Raw genomic sequence first — 27,853 nt, forward strand, 5'->3', positions numbered from 1 at the left:
ACATTCGGTGTGCATTTAGTTTCTATTAAGGTAAATAATATCACATAGTTCCATCTAAATAACAGCATCATATCTTGTTTCTTGAAGGTCAATCCAGTTACAAACACTACGTATATATCACGGTTGACATTTATGCTGTAGTTATGAATCACTATGACACTAGAATCATTTTTAGTCAAATGTAGTTCGCTAGTATCCGGTAACCATGATTTTATAATCGTTAAATAATAAGTAAAACCTTTAATATATCTGATTAATACTTGCGATTTTTAAAGTATTTTAGCATAAAGAAAGTAAGATAAAATAAAAGACAATATAAGTAGGTCTCTGGCTGTAAATGGAAACCATCAACAATTGTTCAGTATTACAAAACGGTATGTAATCTTACAGTTTTTGTTAAAAAAATGTAGGTATTTCAATTTGGAAGTAAATATCGTTAGTTAAAACATTTACCCTCACAACCGCTATGAGCAAGACCCAAAAGCTATTGTTTCGAGAGTATGTACCGCATATGAAACGCATTCAATGTGCTCTATTTTCAGATTAGTTGCCGTTTACTTCACGGTACAGAGGTTTTGCGAGCAAATAAAATGCCAAAGTAAATATTCCTGTTCCATTTCTTAAAATAACAGAAATGGGTCTCCTTAATGCCAATATTTCTGTATTTGAATTTTCGGATAAATCGAACGAATATCGTTCAAATTGAATTACTTATGAGTAAGAATATCTTGATTTATTTAATATTAACTATATTTACATTGATAAAGATGGTGCCGCAGATCGTGCAAACTCAATAATGAACATTAAATAGATATTATTAACTACATGCCTAAGCTTCTTTGAATGTTAATTTGAAAAATATCTAAGTGTATCTGAATACTTCTTGGAAGCCTTCCATTAGTTCGTGGCGAACACATCCGCACGGCTCCTTTGATCGATGTTCAAGATTCAATTTATAACGAGATTTACGTTCACATTGTTAGATTCCTGACAATTATCCGGATGATCATTGTAAACAAAATCTGTCAGTAACAGATGGAATATTCATGACCATTAACTTATCCGACCTTAATCTAAATAAGCGTGTACTGAATCCATCGTTTTCAAATCTGTTTAACATTTCACAATTGTAATTTACAACCATCACTGAGTCTTTTTTTAAATGAAATACTATTTCTCAATAAACATTTTCCTCTTTGTTTCGATATTACTATCGATGTTGAGACCTTTTTCCCTTCTACCCAGTTTCCTTGATGTCGAGACTTGTCGAGTTGTTTAATACAACTTTTTAGTTTAGTCTCGACATCAAGGAAACATGATTATTTCTAATTACATATAAAACTCATCAACGTCTTGTTTGTAATAACTATTTCTTTATAGATTTACATAAATAACCGTTACATGGAAGGTGAAAAAACATTAAATTTTCTCTCTAATTGAAGTCATCATCAAGAAAAAAATTAAAAAAAAAATTTTTCGACGACGTTTCCACTATTTAACGCTGCAAGAGTAATAAATGGCAACTAAAAGAGGTAAATTATTTTTTAATTGGCCACCTTACTATACGAGAGTCTGATTACAAGAAAAAATATTTATTAGAGACTGAATGGATGAAGTAGAAAAAACGTTTTAACGCCAATACCAAATAAGGAGGTTGACTAAGCCCGTGGACGGCGCCAACAATCGATCACTAACTAACGTTAAAGGCTTATGTTAACTGTAAGGTCGATACGGTACATTTAATAGAACAAGCCATCGAAGTAATATGTTTTTATAGTTTTAAGGGCAGTAGTTTTTAATATTTAAAATATATCTTAAAAGCCTTGAATACCTACTTGTCATAATGACTTAAAAATGCTAAGGAATATTTTGAACTGTATAATATCTTAGAGTCACTGCCTTCACACATAAAGAGCATACATTTAAACAGATCTCTTTCATAGATTACGTCCAGTTACAGCGGTGACAGTAGATAACACTGCTACGAATCAAGTATCAAAATAAACCTCATCATTTGTAATCACCAGATCTCTAGTTTTAAATGGGTGGAGATTTTATTAATAAAAGTTAGTCGTGATTCATCCAGTTGAATGAACTCTGAACTTAAAAAGGAGTTGAAAAACTTATTCGATATCTTATTATAGAGATGATCGTCACAATGAATGAAAGTTAATGTTGATGGTCGGGGTACATCGACTTATAAAGCAGGTCGAAACGCAGTAAAAGCCCTGACATAAGTCACCAAATGTAGAAGGCTGCCAACCTTGTACTTCTATTTATATAAACGACTGAGCTGACAGTAACTCCTAACGCAATAAAACCTACAACCTGCGCCATTTATCTCGTTTTTAAGTATAATGCACCACATCTACTCTTTAAAGATAAAATTCGAATGGCAAGCTATCCTTTAGATAGCTATATCGAGCTCGAGTGCTAAAGTAGCTTTGTCAAGATTTCATTTCGTTTTTATTACGTATGCTACGTAATGAACTCGCCGGTCTAGATATGTTCCGTTATTTCAAGGTAATTCATTGATTAGGCGATACAGTATTTCACATTTAAATATTGCGTGAAGTTCAAGGACAATTCATTAAGACGATACATAATAATTAACAAAGTAGGAAATCTACAAGATATTTTGTAACATTACGGTTTTAAAGTCATGGATCAAGTAAACTTTGAATAATTTCAATAAAAGTGTCCAATTTTGACAAAAAAAGTTTTAAGCAAAGATCGGCATATTGACCAATTTTACACAGTTTTCATTGTCTTTCTCCTATTTTTACATATCAACTATAAGCATTCTCCGTTATTTCGGTATTGCGAATTAAACTCAATTGTATTATATGCTTTCTCTTCTTTCTTTGGTCTTCGACAGCTATTAACATTTGCATCTGGATAATGTTACTCTACTTCGTTCATCGATACCTAATCAAACTATTTTCATCACTTTTAAACAATTCGCATTACTTTGCTAAAATTAACAAAAAAACTCTTTTGAAGATATGATCATATATATATTAAGAAGCAATTGAAATATGTCGAACTACAAATTTCTCGATTGGAATAAAAGTTCAATTTGTATAAACGATCTTCAATAATCCATTACGTTTTAGAAGTAAGTTAAATCGTACTTTCTCTCTTTTGTATGACTATTGAATTTATATTAAAAATTTATCGTAAGCCCATGTTTTTAACATTTAATACATTCGCCTTCTATCTCAACTAACAAAAGAAATATTTGATTAAGTAATAAAAGAAATTTGAAAAATAAAGCGTTTGCTTTAAATAATTTTTATGAGGTATAAAAGCAACTTACTTTCTCTTTAACATTTTAGTTTTGCGTTTTTAGTTATAACGTTTTAATATAGACAATGTAATAATATATAATGAAATACTTACATCTGGATGCTCTTTGACTGGCACGTACACTTTCTCTGTGAGTGTGGTGACGACTCCTTCTGGTTCTGGCAAAATGAGTGGTTCCTTTTTGACTCCATTTATTTGGAATAAACTCGCTCGTACTTTCGCTATTTCTGTAAAGAAAGCAATAAAAACTTTTAGTGATGCGTACAACAACATCTGCGTTCATAATTTTTTTAAATAAAACCTGTCATATTAGATACGTTAATTTTAGATCTCCGCCCAAATGGTTACTGGAAAAGATAAAATTTAATGCGTCGTTACAAAAATTCATTTATAAAATTTTATAACATAAATATCAGATGACGTACGTTTTCAATAAGACAACACAACACATTGTAATACGTTATTGGGAACAAGAAAAAACAATATTAGAATAAAATAATAATGATTAAAAACTACAAAGTTTTAATTGTCAATTCAATCCCTTGAACAGGATTTTCGATTTTTTTTAGTTTTAATGCAAAAAGCAACAGATCCTTCAACACCGTAATCGAGTCCACTGTAACGTGTAAGACATTTAAGAGGACACAAGTCCACAGGTGCAATTTTTACCGTTACTTGGTCATTCATCCTCCTGCATTCAGTACGACAGCGGTTCACCGTTGTAACTATAAATATATTAAAATTCTGAGAACGTCACTTTGCCGAACTCCCAATATTAAATCAACGAATTAATCCCATTCAGAGATGAGCCAAAGTAAGGATTTCAAAGATTAAAGTATATTTTGAAAATGTGTGCGATGTAACGTAAAAAGGTAAGAATTTATAAAACAAAGGGAAAGATTTGAATGCAATGTTTATAGCTGTAAGAAAATTCACATAAATGTTTATATCATTGGTCGAACGTGGGATTAAGATAAGCGGTGAGTCATTGGCCAATATCCGGTGTACACAATCAGATGACCATATTCTTTTGCGACATCGTACGCGATCTGAATTGCGTTATGTCTCCTACACATGTACATAGTGGTGGTTGCAAATACGCCTACTAGTTGCTCTTGTTTACGATATTTCCTCTTGTCTATAATTGACTAACGCGATTACCACACTTGTGCTGGACAAAGAGCTCATTTTCCATAAAAATACATTCGCAGATAAATATATTTTATTTTTAACAGTTACATAAAGGTATCTACTTAATAAATATTTCATAGTGGTTTATATAATATAATTTATTGTCAAATCGGAATAAAAATTATCGCCAACATGCATATAAATAATTTTCCTAGTTGTGTATCTGTTTTAATTAACCTGCAATAAATAAAACATATATGTTGGTTAATTATAGCCGACGCTAGAACTTGTTGTTTTCGTTTGAATGTTACAAATTATAAGATTTGGTGACTTATGGGTCATGTCATTTGATATTCAAATTTGATCTACATTTGCCACCTCGACAAAAAAAATCATAAATTACTTTACACAATCCGCAAACTGAACGGGATACGACTAAATTAGTTAATTTCCTCTTGATTATATTTTATATGTTCGCAGAGAGAACCGTTGAATCTTCCAACTGCCGATTATTAGTAAATAAATTAGGCAATTAACATAAATTATAAGTGAAATAACTGAGTAAATATCAATCAAAAATGGACTCCTATTAAAAATATTTATTATTGATCATTTAACTGGTTAAGGAGTAAAAATCTTATAATTTGTGAGACGTCATCAGTATTCTAGTTTGCCAACTGTAAAAAAATAAATGGTTATACCAATTATTAAATGCCTTATAATATACAAACGTATCTCAAGAAAATTAATAAAATTTAATAAAAAAAACTTTCCCCTAATAAAAACATGTTACTTTCAAAAGATATATATATACTTATTAATGTATTAAATATCTTTCATAATTTCTACTTTCGTATCCTTATTCAGTATTTCCCTGCAACATTGTAAAACAGAAAAGATCAACAGATAATGCAAATTTATCAACCTCATCTTTTTTCGATTTCTGTTTCGACGGCTCAGTTCACGGAAATCAAGTGAGTTAACATCTGGAACGTCGACGCAAGCACTAAAGTAAGGCGCTATCGAACACATGTGATCACTTACAAACGTGTCGGCCTGACCATAGCAAGTCCAGTGAGGACCGGACAATGCGGAGGAGCTTTCACGCCATATAAGGCCGGTCACCGCATAAACAAGCCGTTAGCCCACCGAAGCCACGATTGCAGTTGGATTATGTATTTAATTGCCACCTTTTCTTCCATATGCTGTCGTATGTTTAAGGTACATCAATCTATCTCGAATTTTTATATGTAAATAGACGTAAGTGATCTATACGTGTAAGTAAAATAATCTATTACTTAACGTAAAATTCAAGAACAATTCAACCAATTAGGCTAGTTCATTTTATATTTTCTTTAAAAACGTCAAAGATTTTTTTTGAATAACTAAATTTAAAAATGGTAAAATCATTTAATTCTTCTTATACACAGAGTAGATTGAAATTGACTTTGACACCAAATTTCAAACGTTTCAAACGGATTTCAAACGTTGAAATTTAAGTACGTTTTCGACGTACAAAATAGGTCGTAAAACATAGCCATTTGTCATCGTTTTGTAAAGCGTATTGTCGAAGTCATAGTATCTGATCTACATGAATCACTAAAACTGACCGCAAGGTCGCTCCTAGCTTTAAATCATTGGAAAAAAATCGCTTCAAACCTGTGACGGCTAACGTTGACGTGTGTCGTAACACTTGTAGCGGACGTTTGAACAATGCAGCCGCCTTTGTTGCAAATGATTCTTTGAAACAAAAACAAAACATAATGGAGGCTGTATTTTGACGCAAGTGATCTTTTACCCACACGTCCGCCCGTCCCTCTGTAAACGTACACACGTCCTTTTTGATTAATGTTTTCGTTGCAATGCACCGAATTTGTCACATCTCGAGTTTCGTAAACTTTTTTGTTGAACACCGTTGCGCTACTGAAGTGAAACGCAACAATGTGATGACTTTATCCGAATCTTATTATTTTCACTACATTATAAATCGTAGTTTAATATTATATGAACGTAAACTTATCGCTCAAAGATAATGAACATCATTGTAAACGTATTCTAATAGCAGTACTTGCAGGCATAAATGTCAAAATGATTTAGTGGCGTTTGTTTGAATGAAAAGTATCTTATAATTGTATTCGTACATATTTGTTTTAGTTGTTTGGTTTATAGCGTATTGTGCATAGTAATTATTAATTACTGCCTTATACACTCTTTTATATTTATACCTGATAATATTTGTTTTATTTTTGTACATACGATGACGTTTTCGAGGATTAAGAAACAAATCTCTAATTTTTTTTTCAAACGGTATCCACATACATAAAATTATAAGACAAAAAACAGGTATACAAATTCCATTCCGCTTTCTTCTAATGAAAACTGTACAAAGACGGATTTATAGAACGATTTTGTAAATTTGTATTTTAACTTATGATTTCGACTTTTTAAATTTACCCAGCGTCCCACACAATATACTATAGATATAATGTTGTCCGTCATCGATCTTCGGATTCAAATTACAGTAACATTATAAGTAAGCGATCGCCGCTTATTCCTAAAAGTAAATGATCTTTTTAATATACATGACGTTTTTTTGCCGAAACTTAATTCATCAAACTTCTATGATTATATATTTGTTACGAATATCGTTTTTTGTTTAATGATGACAGACAAAGACGTAACATTTGGAATGATTTATTATTTAAAGTATAAATAATAACTGAACAAATAATTTACTATAAAATGTGGACAAACGCATTAAATTTTGTTTATTGTTTATCAATTTCGATCAAATGCCACGTAAAGGGAATTTTTCCTTATTGACGAACTTTTAACGAAATATAATTACATCATTTATTGTCTACTGGCTATGGCTTAATGAAACAAGACTATTATTTTATAGTTAGAAGATGAAAAGTAACCTGGAGGCACCATAATGAGGATTTATTATACGTAGAGAGAAAATAAACATGGATGTAAAAAAAAGGGAAAGGTAAACCAAAATCGTTAAGATTGTTGTAGTTAATTGTAATAAACCTTTTTTAATAACATTGACTGATTAGGAACACCTCTCGACGTTAAGTCTTCTGATGTAAATTTTTGGTAAGGCAACTAGTTTTTAAACAAATAAATTTATTTATATATTCTACCATGATATACACAACACAACTCATTGTTGTACGAATCTGAACTACATCCATAACTTATATTGTCATTGCCAACATAGAGGTTTTACAGCGTTACCACGGTAGAGCGATACTGCCACATTCCCGGCAAGTTTTTCTTATTATAGCTATCTACCACCACTATTCTACCACCTACTACCATCACTATTTCTTCTTACGTCTTTAGCTTTAAAAGTTAAGTTAATTCTGTTGCATTCTATTCCGTTAACCGATGACCACCCCAAAATAAAAAGGTTTGAAACGAGTATTGATTAAAAACCCAGACTAAATTCTCCTCTCGGTAAAGTTTTGCGCCAGTCACTCCGTGGTAGTTGAGCGTAACAACGAATGAGTTTGTTAGCAATTTAAAGCAGTAAAATAACTAAATGGTTAGAATTCAGGCTTATAAAAAAATATCCAAACCTAGTGAAACTTTCAACTTGTATACTAGAAGCAAACATAACTTATCAAAAAACAATAACAAAGCCATAGCGTTGTCAGGATCGTGAAAGTTGGAACCGGTAATCTTCGTCCACTTCCGAGTTACAAGCGCGTATTATGTCTTAACACGTAAGGCTATAGCTCGATATCAATCTATACCGCACTAGATTCAGCGTCGGAATCACTTTTGTTTTTAGCGTCGGTATGCGTTAAACTAAACTGCTTACATTACGCACCTCTAATGAATAATCGTCGTTAATAGGGCATAGTATGCAGTCGGCATAGCGAGAAAATTACATATTACCCTATAATAAAAATAATAGTAATAAAAATTGTAAAAGCCAATAATTATGTGAAATCATTTCTCAAGATACTATATTTTCGCGTGATAAATAGATTTCTACAAAACAGTCTAAGTAATTAATATCTAACGTATATTGAGATAAAGAATGATTAATGACCAAAAGGGAAATTAATAATAACAGAAAACAAATGGAAAGGGAATTTACGAAATAGTAATGAATTCCGGTTTTGTCACGCTTGTACAAAACGAAGTATAAACATAAATTAATTTCTAAGCCGACAATACAAATGAGGGTACAAATTAGAACAATGTAGAGCTCTAAAGAATTCTCTCACGACGTGAAACGATGCGTGAACACGCCACGGTCAGTTTGCGAGTGGAGGCACATAACTAAGATATAACCACACGTCTTATAGCCCCCCGTGTACGTAACGATTTACTTACGCAAGTCTCTTGTACAATGCCTCTACTATCAGACACTTTAAAACTAACTAATACAATGTACCTCAGATAAAACTCGGGTAATCGTTTCATGTATGGCTGTCCTGAGGTCACGTGATACGTTGATATATTAGAATGTTCCCACATTCGGTAAACACGAGCAATCGAGGTAGGATGGCTAGGACCTGTCTTGATTGCGGCAGATTTGGTACAAGGAGAACCACCTTGATGAGTTTGGTCACATTTAAAGCCTTTAGAACCTACTGCCGCACAAGGAGTGATTTTATATACACCAGTTAACTTATTAATTCTTTAAGCAGGTGTTATTCTCTATAGAAAAGCAACATTAACTTTCATGTAAAATATATAACTCAAGCAGAACATACATGGAAGGATTGTACTAATACTTATTTGTAGTATTTTATTAAATAGTTAAAATATGATAAGATATAGGATAATTAGAGATACAACTTAATCCCTCAAGAAAAAATATGAAAAATGAAGGTACATCTGATATTTGTTTATTAAAAGTACGTATCGCCGTCGCCGTCGTTTCAGCCCATAGACGACTCTCTGCAAGACAAAGACCAAAGATATCTATGGGAGGATAAATCATAATCACCAAGCTTGGCAGGCGGGTTGGCGTTCACAGGGTAATATTAAAGGTAATATTAGTAGATGACAAAAAAAGACTTTAAATTGATGAAGAAAAATATTAGCGTAGATCCTAGAAGATCCCATACATATATACCATAAATAGGCGTATTTTAGTATTTGACCTCTGTCTCGCCTGATCCTTAGCAACGACAAAGTCTTCGATGGTACATGCTTGCCTAGAAGAAACCTATTCACTCTTGTTTTGAAGACTCATAAGTTATAAACGGTGTTAATTTTCAAAAACTCGTAAAGTTCAGACCGTTACTTTGAAACATTGTTCCTTATATAGAACACTGTAATTATCAATGTTTGAAATGGTTTTTTTAATGTTAGCACAGGCGAATGAGGTCGTTTAAACGTGCTGTCAGATATACAGACGAGGACACACATACGCCTGGGGGGAAAAAATTGATGAAATTGAGTAAAGGAAAATGTACTACAAAATTTAGAGCCTTAATTTTAGGATCAACGTTTGAAGAAACAAGAGACTAGATTTCAATTTGGCTGGTTTTTTTTTCAAATGTAAGAGTGGCAATTACTTTAGTTAGTGATGCATAATTAACTAACTCTTAAATAAAATATATGGGTAAAAGAATTCGCATCGTTTTAGTATTAATAAATAGAATCAAAATCAATGACAAATAAATCAAACTGTTTAAATTTCGAACGTGAATAATCGCCTCATATAATACAAATAAGTAAAAGCATTCCACTTCAAAAAGATGAATGCAGGACAGATAATTAAAGGGCGGTAGTGCGACGGTTCTACCGACAGTAGCGCCACGATAATAATACATTACAGAAACCAGACGAATACATCGGCACGCTCTTGTGAGTGAGAGTCTTTAAGTGAGACATGGATATTCTTTTAAAAGATAAATAAGTTACTATATTTAAATAAACTTATAAATATCCTGTAACAATAAATAGTAGAACTAAATTTCTGTTACACGTGAAGTATGCGTTAAAGAAAATTCTTACAACTAATTTGCATAATATTAAAACTCGAGATGAACAAATTATAATTAATGTAAACATAGTAAAACTATTAATGATGAAAGGCACTATACAAGAACCTGTTTAAACATATTATTTCAACAGAACGGTCACTTTCTGTCAACAGAAGAGCAGACTTCCTGCCACCGATGTCGAGTGCCGCACCGTTGCTGCCTTTATGAATAATGCAAAACGTTCGAGATGGTTGCGGTTGTCGATTATAGAAAAATCTTAGAAAGAGCCCAACGTTACTTACTGTTCGACGATTTGACTATAACGCGTTACGCATCCAGCAATAATTTTTTTCATTTAATGATCAGAGAAATTAATATAGAGGAAATTTTAACTCTAGTATAAATATATATATAAATATACGCAAAATTTTCGCATAATTTGCATTATTGCAAATTTACACTTTACATTTTTACATTTTTCTTTATAAATCGAAAAAATCGTTACCAGCTTTGGACAATTTAATGATTTACTTTTTGTAATGAATACGTATGTACTTTTTAATTCTTGGAACTATAATAAATACAGAGAACCGTCAATAATATACAGCACCTACTAAGGAAATTAAACTCGATTTCAAGAATTTCCTGCGTAAATATATATTTAATAGTATACAAAACCATTTAGTTTGTCTGATCAATTTATTAAAAATGGCAGCAGATAATTAATGCATCGAAGATATTAAATCCAACGAAAAAACATTTATTGGAACGAAAGTAGACGATTCTTTTAAGTGTGACGAAATAAGTTACGATGTGATTCACTCGGATGACCATATGTTAAGAAACTTTAAACCAGACGTTATGCAAAATGTTAACGATTAAGCTTCATTTATTTTAAGCCAATATTCACTTCTTTTTTAAGAAAGATAAATGTTATAGCAATTATGATCGTTCATAATGATTCGGTTTAAATTGTGGAAATTAATATGAAAACAAAGATAAAGTGAACACCAAAAATCATACCACTGAGTTTATTGTACGTTTCACATTGCGACGCGTTTAAAACCTTCGAATAACCTCATGTTACTTAAATTGAGAAATACCATTACAAGGGAGCTGATTTTGATTCTCATTACAATAAAATTGAGCTCTTCTGGTATTTGTCACATGATATACTTTAGTGATAAATCTGAATAATGAAAAATGAAAAATAATATAAAATAAAAGTAACCAAGGAGTTTACTAAATTAAATTACCAAAATTTAAAATTATTTATTCAACAAAGGGCGAGTTAATTCTCTTTCGTTATTTCTCTTTATTATTGTCAAATTGACTATACTATATGTTCGGATAATGCCTAAGATTTGAGAAGAACAGGCGGAAGAAGCTCAGCGAAACCATATAATTTCTAAAAGGATATACAATTACATTTTTAATTAACCTTGAAACTGTCTCAAAGCGAAAACATCATTTTCAAGGTGTGCTATTTTCATAAAGTCATTTACAGTGTATTAATCCTTAGCATACCAACTTTCTTTGGTAATTTTGTTCAAATCGAGTTATATTAGTTATCTAAATATCATATAGAATTCTATTCTAAAATTTGCATTTGCATTGCCCATAGAAAAATTTACATCCTTCGTGGAGTCGAGTATTATATACACAAAGGTTGTGTTTGTTTTTAAATGTTAATATCAATTAAATTCAATTAAGCTACGTATATAAGCTAGCATAATATAGCAAACAGAAATATTTCCAAGTACTCACTTGACACTATTGGAAAGTCCATTGACAAGAGCGAACATTTTTAAAGATAACTTCACAAAACTTAACGGTTCTTAAGTACCCACTTTAACGTGAAACGTCTTGGTTAGTAGTTGTGTGCTCTTAAAAATGTAAACAGGTAAAGCTGATACGCGCTTGCTAAATTTCCATTTTCTACGAGAGATTTACGAGCTGTTAGAATTCATGCTTAGGATGTGGAATAATAGCGCATAGTTAGGGCACCTAAATATGTCGAATGCAAGCCAAACGCGATCGTCACGAACCCGGCTTTCCAGGCCACGTTCAGTTTGTGCTATTTATTCAACGCGTACTGTCCGCGGTTGACGGTTCTTTTATTACCGCCATAAATGCGTTGTAGTAAACCGGCGATTTTCGCTGATTTATCGTCTAATATTTATTTTTCACGGTGTACATAAGAAGCCGGGTTGTAAAATATATAACGGGTTTATGATGGCGCGAGTAAAGCTGCTAAGAATTCGGTAATGGAAGTTATTTGTATAACCGTCTTATTCTAAAGCGCAGACTTTAAATTCAATAAGTATTTAAAATTTAACATGCCAAATAACGATCAACAATTCAGAAGGTATTCAGTAGTAATCAAATTATTTTAAAAATACAAAAATAAATCTCATTACAATTAGTGTCAACAATGTCATCTTTTTTTATTTAAAAGATATACCAAAGGCATTTACATTCATTAACACCGTCAAACCATTATTTGGCATGTATGACAAAAACCACTAATGTTGTAGTATAAACAAAATATAAATGTCGTTACTTACGTATTCTTTGAGTAATGACAACCTCAAAAAACATTTCTCTGGGATCACTACTCAAATTTATATCTTTATAGAACTATATGCATACATACACAATTTAGTGTTGAACTACATAGAATGCTTTCGACTTTTTTCTCGAATTTATTTTCTTTTTAAAAAAGAATTATTAAAAAAATTAAAAATTTCCTGATATGAAAAAATCATCCATTTTATAGGTTGTTACGAAAGCCAGAATTATAACTATGTGCTCTTTTGAAGGCTTTAATATACGACATTCTCGTTACATAATCAGAGATTTCTTTTTACGTATCATTACTAATAGTAAATGTATTAATGTATTTTATCTTAATGTAAACAATGATCGTAAACGTGTCACCGCAGCGTGAACGTTCAGGGCTTAAACGAACCATTATTTTTATTTAATTTACATTGTTTTATAACATCCGCTGCTAGAATTTAATAACAATTTGTATGGGATAAAGGCTAATCGTAATTTACATAATAATGGTATTATTTAAGACCACTTTCTTGATTAGCAGTTCACTCATATATTTCATATTGTTAATAATTTATAGATGTGTAAATGGATTAAGAGTAGAGAACTTACAAAGGTATATACACAAAGAGATTGCATATCACCATCTCTTTAATAAGGAAATATTATTTCTTAAATAACACCAGAATAGACTGTGATTTCATCGAATCAGATTACGAAAAAGAATTTCGTTTATTTATATATTCATATCATTATTCACAGGATTATTTACTACATCACTTGTATGCGTCAAAAAATAATTCTAGAAGAGCCCAATTTATTAGAACATGTAATCAAATTAAGTTCCTCTTTAATGGTATTCTTCGACTTAAACGAGGGTTCCAAACGTGCCCAGGTCTAAAACGAGCCTATAGCAGACAAACTGGTAAATTTATTCTCAAGCTTCGTAATAACTTTAAAAAATTTAAATACTGTAATATGATTTATTTTAAAGATGTTGTTTAGTTTTTTTTTTTCCATGGGAGTGTTTGTTTTCAATAAGTTAGTATGCCCTATTGCACGGTCCCTCTGTCAAGTATTCTCCTGAGCGATCTAAAACCTAGGTAATCTCCAAGTCCTTTAGAGCTAGTACCTTAACTTGTGCCAAGGTTTCTACGAGACTCCTCAAGCTTGAAACCTCGTAAGAGGCGTTATACTGACACTCAAAAGCCTTCACGTTGACGCTGCAAATGCCAGCAGACAAATAAAAATAAACAAACACAGAAAAGGATCAAATATAGTATCAGTAGTGTAGTATTCTCACGTAAGTATAAAACATATAATTCATAAAAGACATAAAAATGTATACGTAGAAAACGTCACTTAAAAAGACATAGTGAATAGTATAAAAATGACTTCATCGTCGATAGTATATTAATAAGCAGCTTTTAAACGAGTTCCACAAATTATAACAATAGAGTTATAAGCAATAAAATGTTGCCAATAGCAAATACAATCAAACAACATTTAACCTGAACACAATGAAGATTACACCTGACAGATACGAACAATAGGATGCCAGTCTATCTGGTCATCAATAACAATTCAAATTGTTCTAAGTGATGGGTCACGCCTATGTACAACAAGAAGTTTTGTCAAACATAACTATTGTATGTACGACATAATTTTTTTTCGAATTCCAGAAATAGTATCACTACTTCCATGTATTAAAATAACTATAAAAGATCCAAGCCGAAGTCTCTGTGGTTGCCCTCGAGCTTAAGTACTACGAAGTTTAAGCTAAACACTTCCAGTACTCTGCCAATTTGGTAGAAATATTCTTTTTCCGAGTAAAAATCAGCTATGAACGCATTAGCAACTTTACAAAATTCTACCCCCACTATTTGGTATTTCATTAAGAAATGCATATGTTCAAAACTACAGTTCTCTTCAGTTAAGAATAGAATTTATGAAATATTATCCAGCAAAAGCATTACGGTTTACGCACACAGGCGCGAGATGGTTAGTAATATTATCTAAGTCATAACTGTCCTAAAAATAATTATGAATAATGAATTATTAATTTATTTATATATATCTATACATCATTTTATACATGCATACAATACAAATTTTATTAAATTACAAGTACAGAAGTCTATATATGTTTCATTTGTCACTATCGCTTTATGCATACAAACCATGACAACAATACTGAGACACACTTAATGTCACTTGTTTCTTGGCTTACGAGTACACATATACTCAGTTTTTATTAAGGGCTTTTGTGTCATAAATTATTTTATTTAATGTTCTCCATGTCATATATCATACAAATTTTATTGCTTTATTTTGAACACTAATTTGTCATGACAAATTTCTCTGTCTATTAGGATTCATGTATTTTTTTTTGTATATTTAAAATAAAATTATTACCGATTTTTTAGAATTAATGACGAAAAGGGACGACATAGTTTTAGTTGTATAATTGTATATAGGTAGTATATAATAGGATGCTTATTTTTTATTTAAAAAATAAGGAAAAGATATAAAGTAATAAAAACGTTTTAAATCTCTAACTTTTATGAAATATTTCAAATAAACAATTTAATTAAGATATATTTATAGGATAATTAAGATGTGAGAATATGTCATGGCATTCTAGTCGCTCTCGCCTCGAAAGCTGGCAGAATGATCTATGCATTTGTCCGAGTTTATCAGCCGTTTAAATAATTTTAATGTAGTATTAAATATAAATAGCTCTCGCGGGAAATCTCCTCAAATGTTTTAATTACTTTTTATCATTAAATACACTTCATATTTATTGATTTTAAATATCGTATTATACAAATTAGCATCGATACAGGGTTCTAGCATATTATAAAATTTAAATGACTTTTATAATTTACTTCAGGCATGCTAAGCAAAACAAACAGTTAAGACGTCGTAAATACGCCTGTTTTATGAGAGCTAAAAACAAGAAGTATAATCCATTGCAACAATAACTATTGGCTTCTATTTTAGAACTGGCGGCTGAACACTAAACGCATTTCTTAAATTTGATCATTGACTGTTCAGTTTCCGTAGGTCAAGAATTTTATTATTTAATATCTTGAAAATACAGTTGTTTTTTTTATTATCACAATGATAATAAGCAGTATTTTTAAAGTACACAGAATAAAAAAAAATACAAGAGTTTAGCTTAACTTATATTTGTATTTTATAACTTGCATAGGAATCCCTGTTTTGTCTTTCCTTCATATCTTGTGCTATGATTATATATTATTTGTCTTTTACACCCACTATCTCTTTGTGTTTTTTAGGCTTTAATGTTTTTCGTTCTCCGCGCAGTCTATGTCATTTAGCTCAGATACTCGTACATTTCAATTTTAAAAAGTATATGTAACAGTTAAGTTCTCTGGTATAATTTATTATCTAAGTCTTTATAATTTCCTTTACATAAATACACTTCTTTTCGTTTGTATATTTATAGGCATACAGCTAGTTTTAACTTAATTTACGGCAGTCTTCCAAGTCTGACTTCCGTAAAACATGAATAAATACAACTTAAACAATAAATTGACAAATGTAATGAAATAATAAAATCTATATTTAAATTTCAAGTAGACAAACAATTCAAAATCTCTATTACGAGTTTCATGGTTAATGTACCATTACAAATAAAGGCGACGGTTAATAGTGTCTAATCTAACTAATAGGTGTCGAAGGTGTTCAACCACAAATAACATATAATAAGGGTCACGAATAGAGTGTGACCCTTTCCGTTAGGTTTGTATGTTAGTAGAACAGATATTGTATAAAATTTTAGCATAGCCATATTAAATAATTATATAAATATTATGTTTATAAAACTATTTATTTGTTTGTACAAAAAAAAATATTAGGAAGTCTACCGCCAATGATAAAAAGAGGACGGTGGAGTTACATTCTTAAGATGGAACTTTAAAATACCACCCAAGTAATATTTTTTAACGTCCAATTAAATTGGTAATGACACTTTAGGTAGTTCCAACTCTGAGATAGCCAAAACTTTGTCAACCATCAATTTTTGTTCAAGTTGTCAACTGTTTCCATTGCTTAATTTTAGTGCATAACAGCATGGTTATTCTGAGTAATTGTCGCCAAATAAATACTTAAAATATGAAAATTAGATACTCCATGTAATTTTGATCAAAGTTTATTGTTTATAAGAAAATATAAATATAGTATTGACTACAATGTTAAGTCATCTCTTTTAGATGAATTTTTAAGATTACTTTTACTTTTTTAAGAAACTTTTACCATACTGTATTAAACACGTGATAAAGATCGGCGACCTATATAACGTAGCACCGATTCGAAACACGATACGTTAATAAAACAGAAGCTTCAATCTTTAAAGATCAGGTGGAAAACTTCGGATGACAGTTCTAAGTTGCAAACTATACGGTATCCTTTGCGGTCAACCGCTTAAACCGCTGGTCTAAAATTACAATATTTATGTACTCATTTAGACACAAAACCAATATTTATTAGAAACAGCACGATTTAATGAGTAACTTAATAAACTCTGGTTAAATAAGAGCTAGTGGTAATGGATATGCCTTGTTCAAGATTTGCACATAAACACGGTACATGCGTATTGTAGTCAAAGAAAAGGTTACGATTAATTTATCTTTAGTCAAAAAAAGAGTGTACTCTGTGTTTAGTACTAATCGGTGTAACATAACTCCTGAAGATGCCTCGTGAAAGGGTGAAACACGTGTTGAGTGATTTGGCGGTGGCAGTTGGTGATTCACATTGATTGCTGCATCCGCATTTATCAGCGGGGTGGCAAGCGGTGCACTTTGTTGCACGACTACCACTGCATGTGCGGAAGTGGCTAAATATTGGTCCTTTTCTTACATATGTCAAAAAGTTTTAAGAGTTATAAAATTGCATAACTGTGTTCAGTGTCGGCAGTAATATCCCAGCGGTAGCGGACTGTGACTTGCAATCGTAGGTCGCGGGTTCAATTCCTCAAATACAATCTTCTATAATTAACAATTTGTGCTTTATTATATAGTATTGCCACCGCTTACAAACAAATTAACAGAGGATGAGCAGCAGCGTCCTCTGTGTTATATAATACCATACTGCCATATCCAACTCGCCTGCCAAGCGTAGCGGTTATAGTATACCTCCTCATAGATATCTTTGACTGAGGCCTATACTTTATAGCGGGCTTAAACGATGAAATCTGTGTTCAATGGCAAGTGTCTCGTAACAACATGAAACAATTCTACAACTAAACATGATCTCTTTGATAATTGTAAGATCTAACTCTCTGCCACTTTCATCATAGATATACATGTTATTATGTTATACGAGCCGGTACACGCAGCGTTGGTAGACTTCCAACGAGGTAGACCGTTGACATAGTTAGGTCGCAAGAAGTCGTTGGATGGGGAAACATAAGAGCGGTCATCGTAGCAATCTTTTAGGGAGGTATTTATCTTGGAGGTATTATCAATGGACCTCTATCGGCTGAAAAGAAAAAAGAAGAAAGAAAAGAAATAGAATTATCTTGTCAAACATTTTACATATTCTTTCTATGGAAGGTATTTTTTTTTAATGTAAAATATATTTTTCATGAAGAAATTAAAACAATTGATATTTTAAATCCATACCATTTTCATTACAGTTGTCACTGCTACGATTTTATTTATATTATTTACTTAAGACTTATTTCATTAATGCTACATTCCAACGTCTAATGTTTTATATGCATGAACCAAGACTTGAATATGGGCATAAGAACGCAGGAAAACTAAGAATTCAACTTCTGCGACCTCGTTTTCTTATTTAACATACAACGTGTATAAAATAAAATTTGACTTATACGATTAAATATGTAGAACTATATCTCTTAACAAAAATAAGGAACTCAGCTATAACAAGTATAAAACTTTACTAAATTACTTAACATTAAAACTCATCGAGGTCAAAGATGAACCTTTAAAGAAACTTCGAGAAAAAACCGGGCTTCTGAATCCAACATTTTTGTATGTCGATTGAAGGGTCAAATATTTTTTAAAAATACCATCTCATAAATATTATATATTTTGTCGATTTAAATTAAAAGGGAAGTAAGACTCGTATGCGGGTTTATGGGGGTCATCGTTCGAAACTATCCTTTATTATAGTCTTTCGAGTTCGGTGAAATAATTAAATCGCCGAACATTTACGTGCCAAAGCATTAGTTCTATTAATGTATCACTTGAACTTTATCCGTGCCACCATGCTCCCATACGTCAAAAGCGAAACAGTCTATATTGTATGTACGTTTAATTAAAAATATTTTTATAAAAATTTCAATTGGTCAGTTTGTAGGGACGGTAATACAAGACATCTAAGCGATAATCTCAAAGCATCTATATTAACCTACTCACCCACACACGTTCAATGATTAATAGGTATTTGAAGAATTGAGATGACACAGCGACGTCTTCAATTGAACAGATTATAAAACTTGTTTGCTTTGGTAGAACGCTACTGTCATCAATTTAAATGATTCTCTTTGATGGTGTTATAATAAACATATAAGTAATTATGTCAATACAAAATGATTGTCTTATTAACGCAATTTCTTGTAATATTTCCAAATTTTAATCTAAACAATAATTAAATATGATATCATAGACCTTTGAAATGCTAATTATAAATTTAAGAATGTTTGTATAAATATAGGCATAAGCCAGTGGACTAATAAGTTGAAGCGTTTGTAGGAAGGTCACAAAGCGCACAGAGATGATTGCTACTGTAAGTTCGATCTATAGTTATTTGTTGTCAACATAATGTCTTATCGCACTTTTAGCCTCATTGGCAAGCACGGTCGCTCAACGAGCCACGAAGACAGCTAAGTTTGGGCTTCTTTTTCGAAATCGAATCAGGAATAAGGAAGAGAATATCGAAAGTTATCTACTTAGCTGGTCAAATTGTTGTTAGCAGTGGATAGGCCCATAGCGCGCAAAACAGATTACCGCTAGAGCCTTAAGTCTTGGCAGCGGAGGCAACGGAACGGCACGTAGGAAACTATGTTGACGTTGGTACAGTATGATGGCTATCCCATTTCTTAAATAAGGTACATAGTGGTCATGAAAGTAACAAAACACTAAAACCCCCCTCTAACTTGATCTAATTAAGCTTCAGACTTGCGTTGTGTTTTCTACGAATCAATTCTCATTTAAAGACGATAAATGCGAGTTGCTTCCTTTATTAAATCTATGGTAATCTATACATATGTCCAGCGGCGGACGTGTTACGGCTAAAATAATGATAATGATGATCAAAAAAATTATTATATATTTTGCATTATTAAAATTAATAAAACAAAATCCTTAAGGTTACAATAACTTATTTCAACTATTATCAAATGTTTTGTAATAAGTAGTTTTTTATGGATCAAATCATCAGTCTAAGTTTAGCGGTTACGATCGATCGTAGTTGATATCATCAAAGAGTCACTTAGTTTATGAATATTACTTCTACAATTATTATTATACATATTTAAATTAAATATTTTCAATTCAAAAATTTTTAATCAACTTAAAGTTTTAAAATTTATTAACAATGCAAAAATAAGAAATGTAGCATTTATGTTATTTATTTCGGATTTCCCATCTACATTACATACAATGGTCTTTAACTTGTTGTTTTTTCATTATATAATCTTCTTTCAGTATCGGAAAATACTACACAGCAGTAAGCAGTAGCCGGACAAGCTGCCCTAGCGTAGTTTTTAATCGTACTGATTAAAAACTACGCTTTTATTGTAATTGTAATATCACACAAATGATTAGAAATGAGTAATATTTTATTTTTAACAGTAGTTAATGATTTGTTTATTATATTAAATACAAATATTTTTGTAAGCGATATATTAAAAAAAAAAGAAATTTTAATTAATCTTAAATGATTTCTTCCGCATGAATAACATTGCAAGCTATTACTGAGTGCGAATGTTATTGATTACCAGGATAACTACGTATAAAGTTCACAAACTCGACAACCATTTTATTTCGATGTAATATTTACACAATAGTCTTTATTACATTGCTGAAAAATTAAGTCAAAGTTAAAAGTGAGTTGAAATTAAAATGTTCATTAATAATATGGAAGTTTCTTAATTGCCAATACGGCTATTAATTCTATATTATCTTCACAGCCACGCTTGGTAGACTTGTGGTTGCCACATAATAAGACCTGCGACCTCTAACGGTGTTATCGATCACCACCTGCTAATACTTAATTTGGGTTTACTGCATAGTAAAACAGAAGAATTTTAATGCCTTCTTACTATTTACACAGATGTAAGTAACAAGTTACTTAGTCATTGCTTCACCGATCATGAACGCAAGCAACGGCGGGTTCCGTATGAATATCATTTATCCATTTCGCAATCTGAATACTAAAATTATCTGTACTGTTATTATGCTTGTATATACTCGGATGGTTTCTGTGTTTCGTTTTAATCAGTTTCGATCCTGAAGACAATGTATATGCTCATTAACGTAACATTACGGCAAAAAAACTAAGATTTTTTTAAAAATTCTACCTCTATGGTTTTATTTCCGGTTCTCAACGAAGTACTGATATTAAAAAATACTTATCTATTGTTGATTGATGTAAAATAAAAGTCTTTATATTAATGTAAATAATGTCTTCTCATCAAGTGCTAAAGTGACTCTAGTGAGTCGTAAAAAAGTGAAACTTGAGTCAAAGTGTTGGCTTAATAGGGAAAGCACTTCTGTGTTGAAAATATGGATGTGCATATGGATGTATGAAACTAAGAACAAAAACGACTATACAGATAGATATACCTGTTTATGCGTAGATAGACTCCAAAGACTCCTTTTGTTTTCTCATTGAAGCCGTCTCTGCAATTTATTTAGGTGTATGGAAATCTAAATTCAACCATCAATTTAAAAATAGGTTAAAGATGAGTTTAGTATAAAAAACTTATTATTACAAAAACAAATGATACACAAAGCCATCACTATCTGGTAGGAAGTTAATTTACAATGATATATTTATTTACTCAAAAAAAATGTTATTAAAAGATATATCAGTGTTTAACCTGAATATTCATCTCAGTTTAATGCTACCATAATAATCGATTGTATCTTTATGTCTATTTATATTAAATAAGACAATTTAAAAACAAAAATCTAAAATATAAGAAACCAATGAAAAAAATTAATCGATGAAAATTTAGAGAAAATATGTAGATAGTTCGATAATAAAACTGTGAATAAAAATACAGAAGGTTATGGGACGGTATCTTAAGGGCGTATAAAACTTGTTTGACTTTCTCCGACGCGACAAGACATCCGTGACAGAAAAGAATGATTTAAATGACAGAGACAGTTATAAAGAAAGCTTAATAATTATTACCCGCAAAGACACTACAACAATTGTTATTTACATGCGGAAAAAACTGATAAAAATTTGAATTTGTAAACAAAAAATGAGAAGACGGTTTGTAATATTATTGAATGTAGGTCGGATTTACATCACAACAGCGACAGATGCGTCAAAAACGTTAGAATTCCGTTCACTGACTAATAAATTACTGAGAAAATGGCAATGTGTCACAGAAATTTAATGGAGAATTAACCGTGTATTTCAAAAACAATTCTTGAAATGTCATCGTAAATACGGTTTGCTATAAATTAAAAGAGACATCAAAGACAAATGCGCAGGACAGTACTCGAACGCAAATAATCGCCTATAATCCAAAATAAAGGTTTTTTTTTTGTTTGGCGATAATATCGCTATGTGTTTAAAATAAAATTTTACGTTAACAAAGATAACACAAAGTTACTAACAGTTTAACTATGGAGAAATACTAATAGTGTATGATCGAGAAATCAATACAAAGCAGTGTTACGTAACTACTTTTAATTTTTTTATATCGAAGAAAGACACACATACAATTCTTAAGACTTTAATAAGGTTCATTTAAAATTTATATTATGTATTGATACATTTACTTTGGATTCACAGAATATTTTGAAAAAGAAACTAAGAGACCTTTTCTAAAATCAAATGATACCTTAAATATCTATGGCCAAATTACTTTAAAAATCCTATAATATTTTTTTTCCATATCGATACGAAATACTAAAAAGTTTAACAAAGTTATTAACAACACAAATTAAAAAAAAAAAACACCTATTTTAAAATACAACACTGATACTCCCTATTACACTCAACACAACTTATACGATATTTTAACAGATGACAATAGTTTGTGTATATGGGTCGATTTTCATAAATTGTTGACCCTTGAGAAATCGATATGAACTTAAAAAGGCCTAATTATAAGAAATCCATATATGTTATATTACTATCCTAGTGATTAAATAAAACGTATAACATTGGTTAGAGAATAGAAGAAAGAAAAAAGTATTATTAACAATTACCGCCAATCCATAACAAATTTTACACGCTATGAGCGAATGTCACAAAACTTTATTCAAAATCGCTACTCATATCTTGCACTTAAGCATTAGTATCGATGTCAGAGGAGCTTCGGCAAACAACAAAGCTAAGTTCAAAGCTGCTTATTTGCATTGGATAAATAGCGTATATTTGTTGTTACAAGTCTGAGCATTTACGACACTGTTGTCACATTTGTAGAATGTATCATTTTATATTGCATTAGCATTACCGAGAAATAATTATTTTAGATATTTATTCCAAATACTTATAACAGAATTCATTAATAATTAAACACACTTAGAGGCATTACTTGGATGTGCTTTCACGATTGAGGTTATTTTCAGCGACTTTAAGTAGGTTGTCGTTCAACACCACTACTTATGCCAAATGTGTGTGACACTCGTTACATTCTTAACCAACGCCAATCGAATTTTCCTATTCAACATCCGACAATCCTTTAATTTTTAAATAATCGTTAATTTTGTACGATTACATTACGTTTAATTTTACTATGACCCATAGATGATACTAACAAAATATATAATTATTTATATGAATTTTGGCTCTATTTTCTTTGGTTTTAATATTTACATAGAAAATACACAAAAATTTTAGGGGGAATAAAAAAAACACTAAACCGTTAAACTAGATAGGATTGCGTTAATTGATTGATAATTCAATAACTTACTTTTCTACAAAATAAGGTAAATAAGGACGTGAATTGTAGAAACACAGTAAATTAAAATGAGACTATTACTGTACCTATTTTCACTAATTTATTTTTCTTAAAAAACCGGACGATGTGAGGTCTTACATACGTCATTTTAATGTTTATTTCAGACGAATTTAATTGCACTAACCGTTAATAAATGCGGGCTTTTATTTATATTGGCATTAACAGGGGTGTACCATCATAACCACTCGTCGGCAGTTGGCTAAGTTCCCAATTGTTAAAATATTTAAACGAACCGATCTCGCGTAATTGTTTTCAACGATTAACGATAACCCTCAAAATATTTTTTTTTTAACATTAGCTTCTGAATACAAATACGTTTCAATTTCCTTCTTCTAGAATTAAATTTGAAAATTTAATTTTTGAATATAGAAAGAGACAACATATTATTATATATTTTTATATCCGCGTTGTTAATCGTATAAATGAACATTTTAAATTTTATAATTGCATTCATCAAGAGTTGTTGTCGTACAAAAGACAATTATTAAATGCTTAATCTTATAGACATGTATTATAAATGTTCTATACAATACACATGACGGCGGCACACGTTAACATGTTTTTTGTAATTAAACTCGAACCTTGGCCGCTAGGTACTCGTTTTTTATTTCTAAGCTAAATAAGTTACTATGATTACATCATTGTCGATGATGACAAAATTACAGATAAACTTAAATTCCTTCCTTCTATGTTTTATTTTTGCATTGTAAATTTCAAAACTCTGCTTTAGTTAAATATTTTTGCTTAACTATATAATAATAAATAGTAATAATTTAATAAAAACTTAACTATAATAATATACTATTGTATAAACTTTTTGTAAATGTATCAAAAATGTAAGTTGTACAAGAACTTTTGCCTTTGTTCATGACATCAACATCACTCCATGTTAACATCAGAGCAGCTATGAAACTATTGTTTAATATATATATATATATATATATATATATATATAAATATATATATATTATGTATATGTATTATGTATGTAATCTTGATTAATTTACCTATATAAACTACCAATTAAAAAAAAACTCGTTTATATTAATCAAGCCATAACTAAACTAAACGTTGAAGAAACCATATTTTATATCGTGAAACAACATTTCTTTGCGCATGAATTCCAGCGTCAATTTTTTTATTGATAATCCTAATCATAATTATGTTTAACCATTGCTATTAAAACAAATGTCTTATAACGTACAATTAATATCAACACAACGAGTGTTACTGTATAACAACTAGATATGTCAAGATGTCATATCATTTGACATGAACACCAAAGAAGTGCTTTATTGATTATAGGGCAATGAAAATCATCGAGCCTCCTGCTGAGGACCTTGCGTTCACTAATTGTTTGTTTCGCTTCAATGGTCAAAAAGTTCGGAGGTCGCCCGATTGGATGCCAATCATAACTTTTTTGAAAATTCGTCATCTAGATAGATTCGTCACGCTACGGGAATGATTCAAATCCACCTCATTAACGAGGGAACTAAGACCAGTAAAGTTATATTTAACAAGGAATTATTACGTCATAACGGATATTATAAATGAATCAACACGTTAAAGCTCACACGTATTAAATTTGTGAAATAATGTTGAGGTGAATATCGGTTTTGGAGAATAATAAACAACTGGTGTTCTTAATGACAACTTAAATGTAAATATATAATTAATATTATGTCCCAGACAGGTGTCTTGTAAATTAGCGTCAAGTTGAAATTAGGTAATATGAAAGACAGTGTCTAACCCCAAATAATTTAAAATATCTATATCTCGTACTTTAAAATTATTTAAAGTTGGATGGATTACCCTTTTTGAGTATATAGTATAACAAAAAGTACCCGGTCCTTTCAAAACGTCCAGTCCATTGCAGTATGGACATTTGTCTGTAGTTTACAGAAGAACTAAACGGTAATCTGAAAATCTATAAAACTTTTCAAAATTCCTGAGAATTTCTTTTATAAACTTAGTTGGATTAGCTACCACATGCTCTTACGCATGTTTTCTGTTAGACGTTGATTTATAGGACATTCCTAATAAATATGAATAACTATGTATATGTGTGTATATATATACATATGTACATATATATATATATATATACATATATATATATATATGTAATAAAACTTACCTAGTTGGCTATTTTCAGTGTTCCAAATATTATTCCCATATTTACAAACAATACTTTTTTCATTTTGATAACTCCATTTGACCTTTTACATCCCACGCAAAAACATTACTAGCGTACTTAATGTCAAATATCTTAGCATCACTACGAGTAAGTATAAGAGACGAAACCCTCAAGTACTTAAGTTCAAATGCTATTAAAAATATCTATGAGCCAAAAACGGAGCACTTGAAATCGTTCACATGAGTATCTATTACTTGGTCAGTAAGCCGTCTCGTTTCTTAGTTAATTTGAGACCATTCGACGGGCCCAGTGTTGCGGTTCAAAATTATAGGCTTGTGTTGTTGAAAACTTAATTGTATGATTTAACAAATACAAATACGAATTAAAATAACCAAAAATCCTATTGTCGGTATATAAAATTGTGATAAAGCTAACAAGCTTGTTTTTCTCAATCTAAACACGTAACATAAAATTTTATATTTTTGGTCTATACAAAGTCAGAAGAATGAGTTCTTTAATTAAGTAATACCTTACGGATATATTGCAATAACCTGGTTGGACCCACTCCCAAAGAGTGATCCGAGTCATTAGGGAAAGTTAGTGATAATACTAATTCATATTATGGAAACACTAACCCTTGCTAAGGTCGTCAATAGACAATGTATGAATGCTGCTTCCAACTGTACCTTTTGAAAATGTAAATCTATGTCTTATGCCCAGTAGTTAACCCGATGTCGATGATGAAAATTAAAAACTATTGATTACGAAACCATGAATTAAATGAATTGAAATGTTCCCTTCTAAAGGAATGCTTTTTAACGCTGTCTTTCGAGAAATCTTCACTTACGCATCAGATTTAAAATACTGTAATTTTAAATAGTATTAATACAAATCTATTCATAAAGTAAATATTTCCCTCAATTATTTATTACATCAATTATATTACACATAAAAATATTTTTGCTAAGATTAAGTTGTTCATATCCACAGTGCTGCCATCGATATGCCAAAGAATACACTTGTGGCGAATTGCAATGGCATTTATTTATAAAAACACTTCCACAACCCACACGCTTTGCCTTATTGCGCAATCGAACCTCAATACATTATATCCATACTTCTAAACTTCCTTCTAAAAAGTCACCACCCACATGACGACTTCTTAATATCGAAGGTGAATTGATCGCCCACATCCCACAGCAAAAACCTAAGTATAGCCGCAAACAAAGGTAGCCGATTCGCTGGCTGACTAAGACAAAACGCCTATAATGGCGTTTATGGACATTACTAAGCCATAACGCGTGGGGAGCACTTAGGACCGGCGCCGGCCTCTGCCTTTATAAGGTCACGAGAAGTTTTATTTCTCTCCTCTAAAGGAGATCTGGCGGAAAACATCAAATTAATTGAATAAAATTAAAAATAAATATTTAATTTCTAAATCAAACGCTTAAACTTGAGCGCAAAACTTTCTATTTTTATTTCGGTGATATTGATGTAAGATATATGTAACATGAACTAATATAACATACATGAACTAATATAACTGTTTTTCAAGAACAC

At 31.0% G+C, this 27,853-nt stretch overlaps 1 protein-coding gene across 5 annotated transcripts in view; it reads right to left on the reverse strand.

Moving 5' to 3' along the window:
- Positions 1-27,853, reverse strand: part of how (protein held out wings) — an 84,239-nt gene that overhangs the window by 24,050 nt on the left and 32,336 nt on the right. For all 5 annotated transcript variants that reach the window (XM_068771293.1, XM_068771311.1, XM_068771299.1 and 2 more), the window contains exon 2: positions 3,403-3,536. In XM_068771293.1, coding sequence (XP_068627394.1) covers positions 3,403-3,536 — 134 coding nt within the window. The remainder of the gene's footprint in view (positions 1-3,402; positions 3,537-27,853) is intronic.

The sequence above is a fragment of the Battus philenor genome, unplaced genomic scaffold, assembly GCF_028537555.1.
Source record: "Battus philenor isolate CCGP_79_NKW_IND1 unplaced genomic scaffold, ilBatPhil1.0.hap1 SCAF_10, whole genome shotgun sequence".
Taxonomy (NCBI): Eukaryota; Metazoa; Arthropoda; class Insecta; order Lepidoptera; family Papilionidae; genus Battus; species Battus philenor.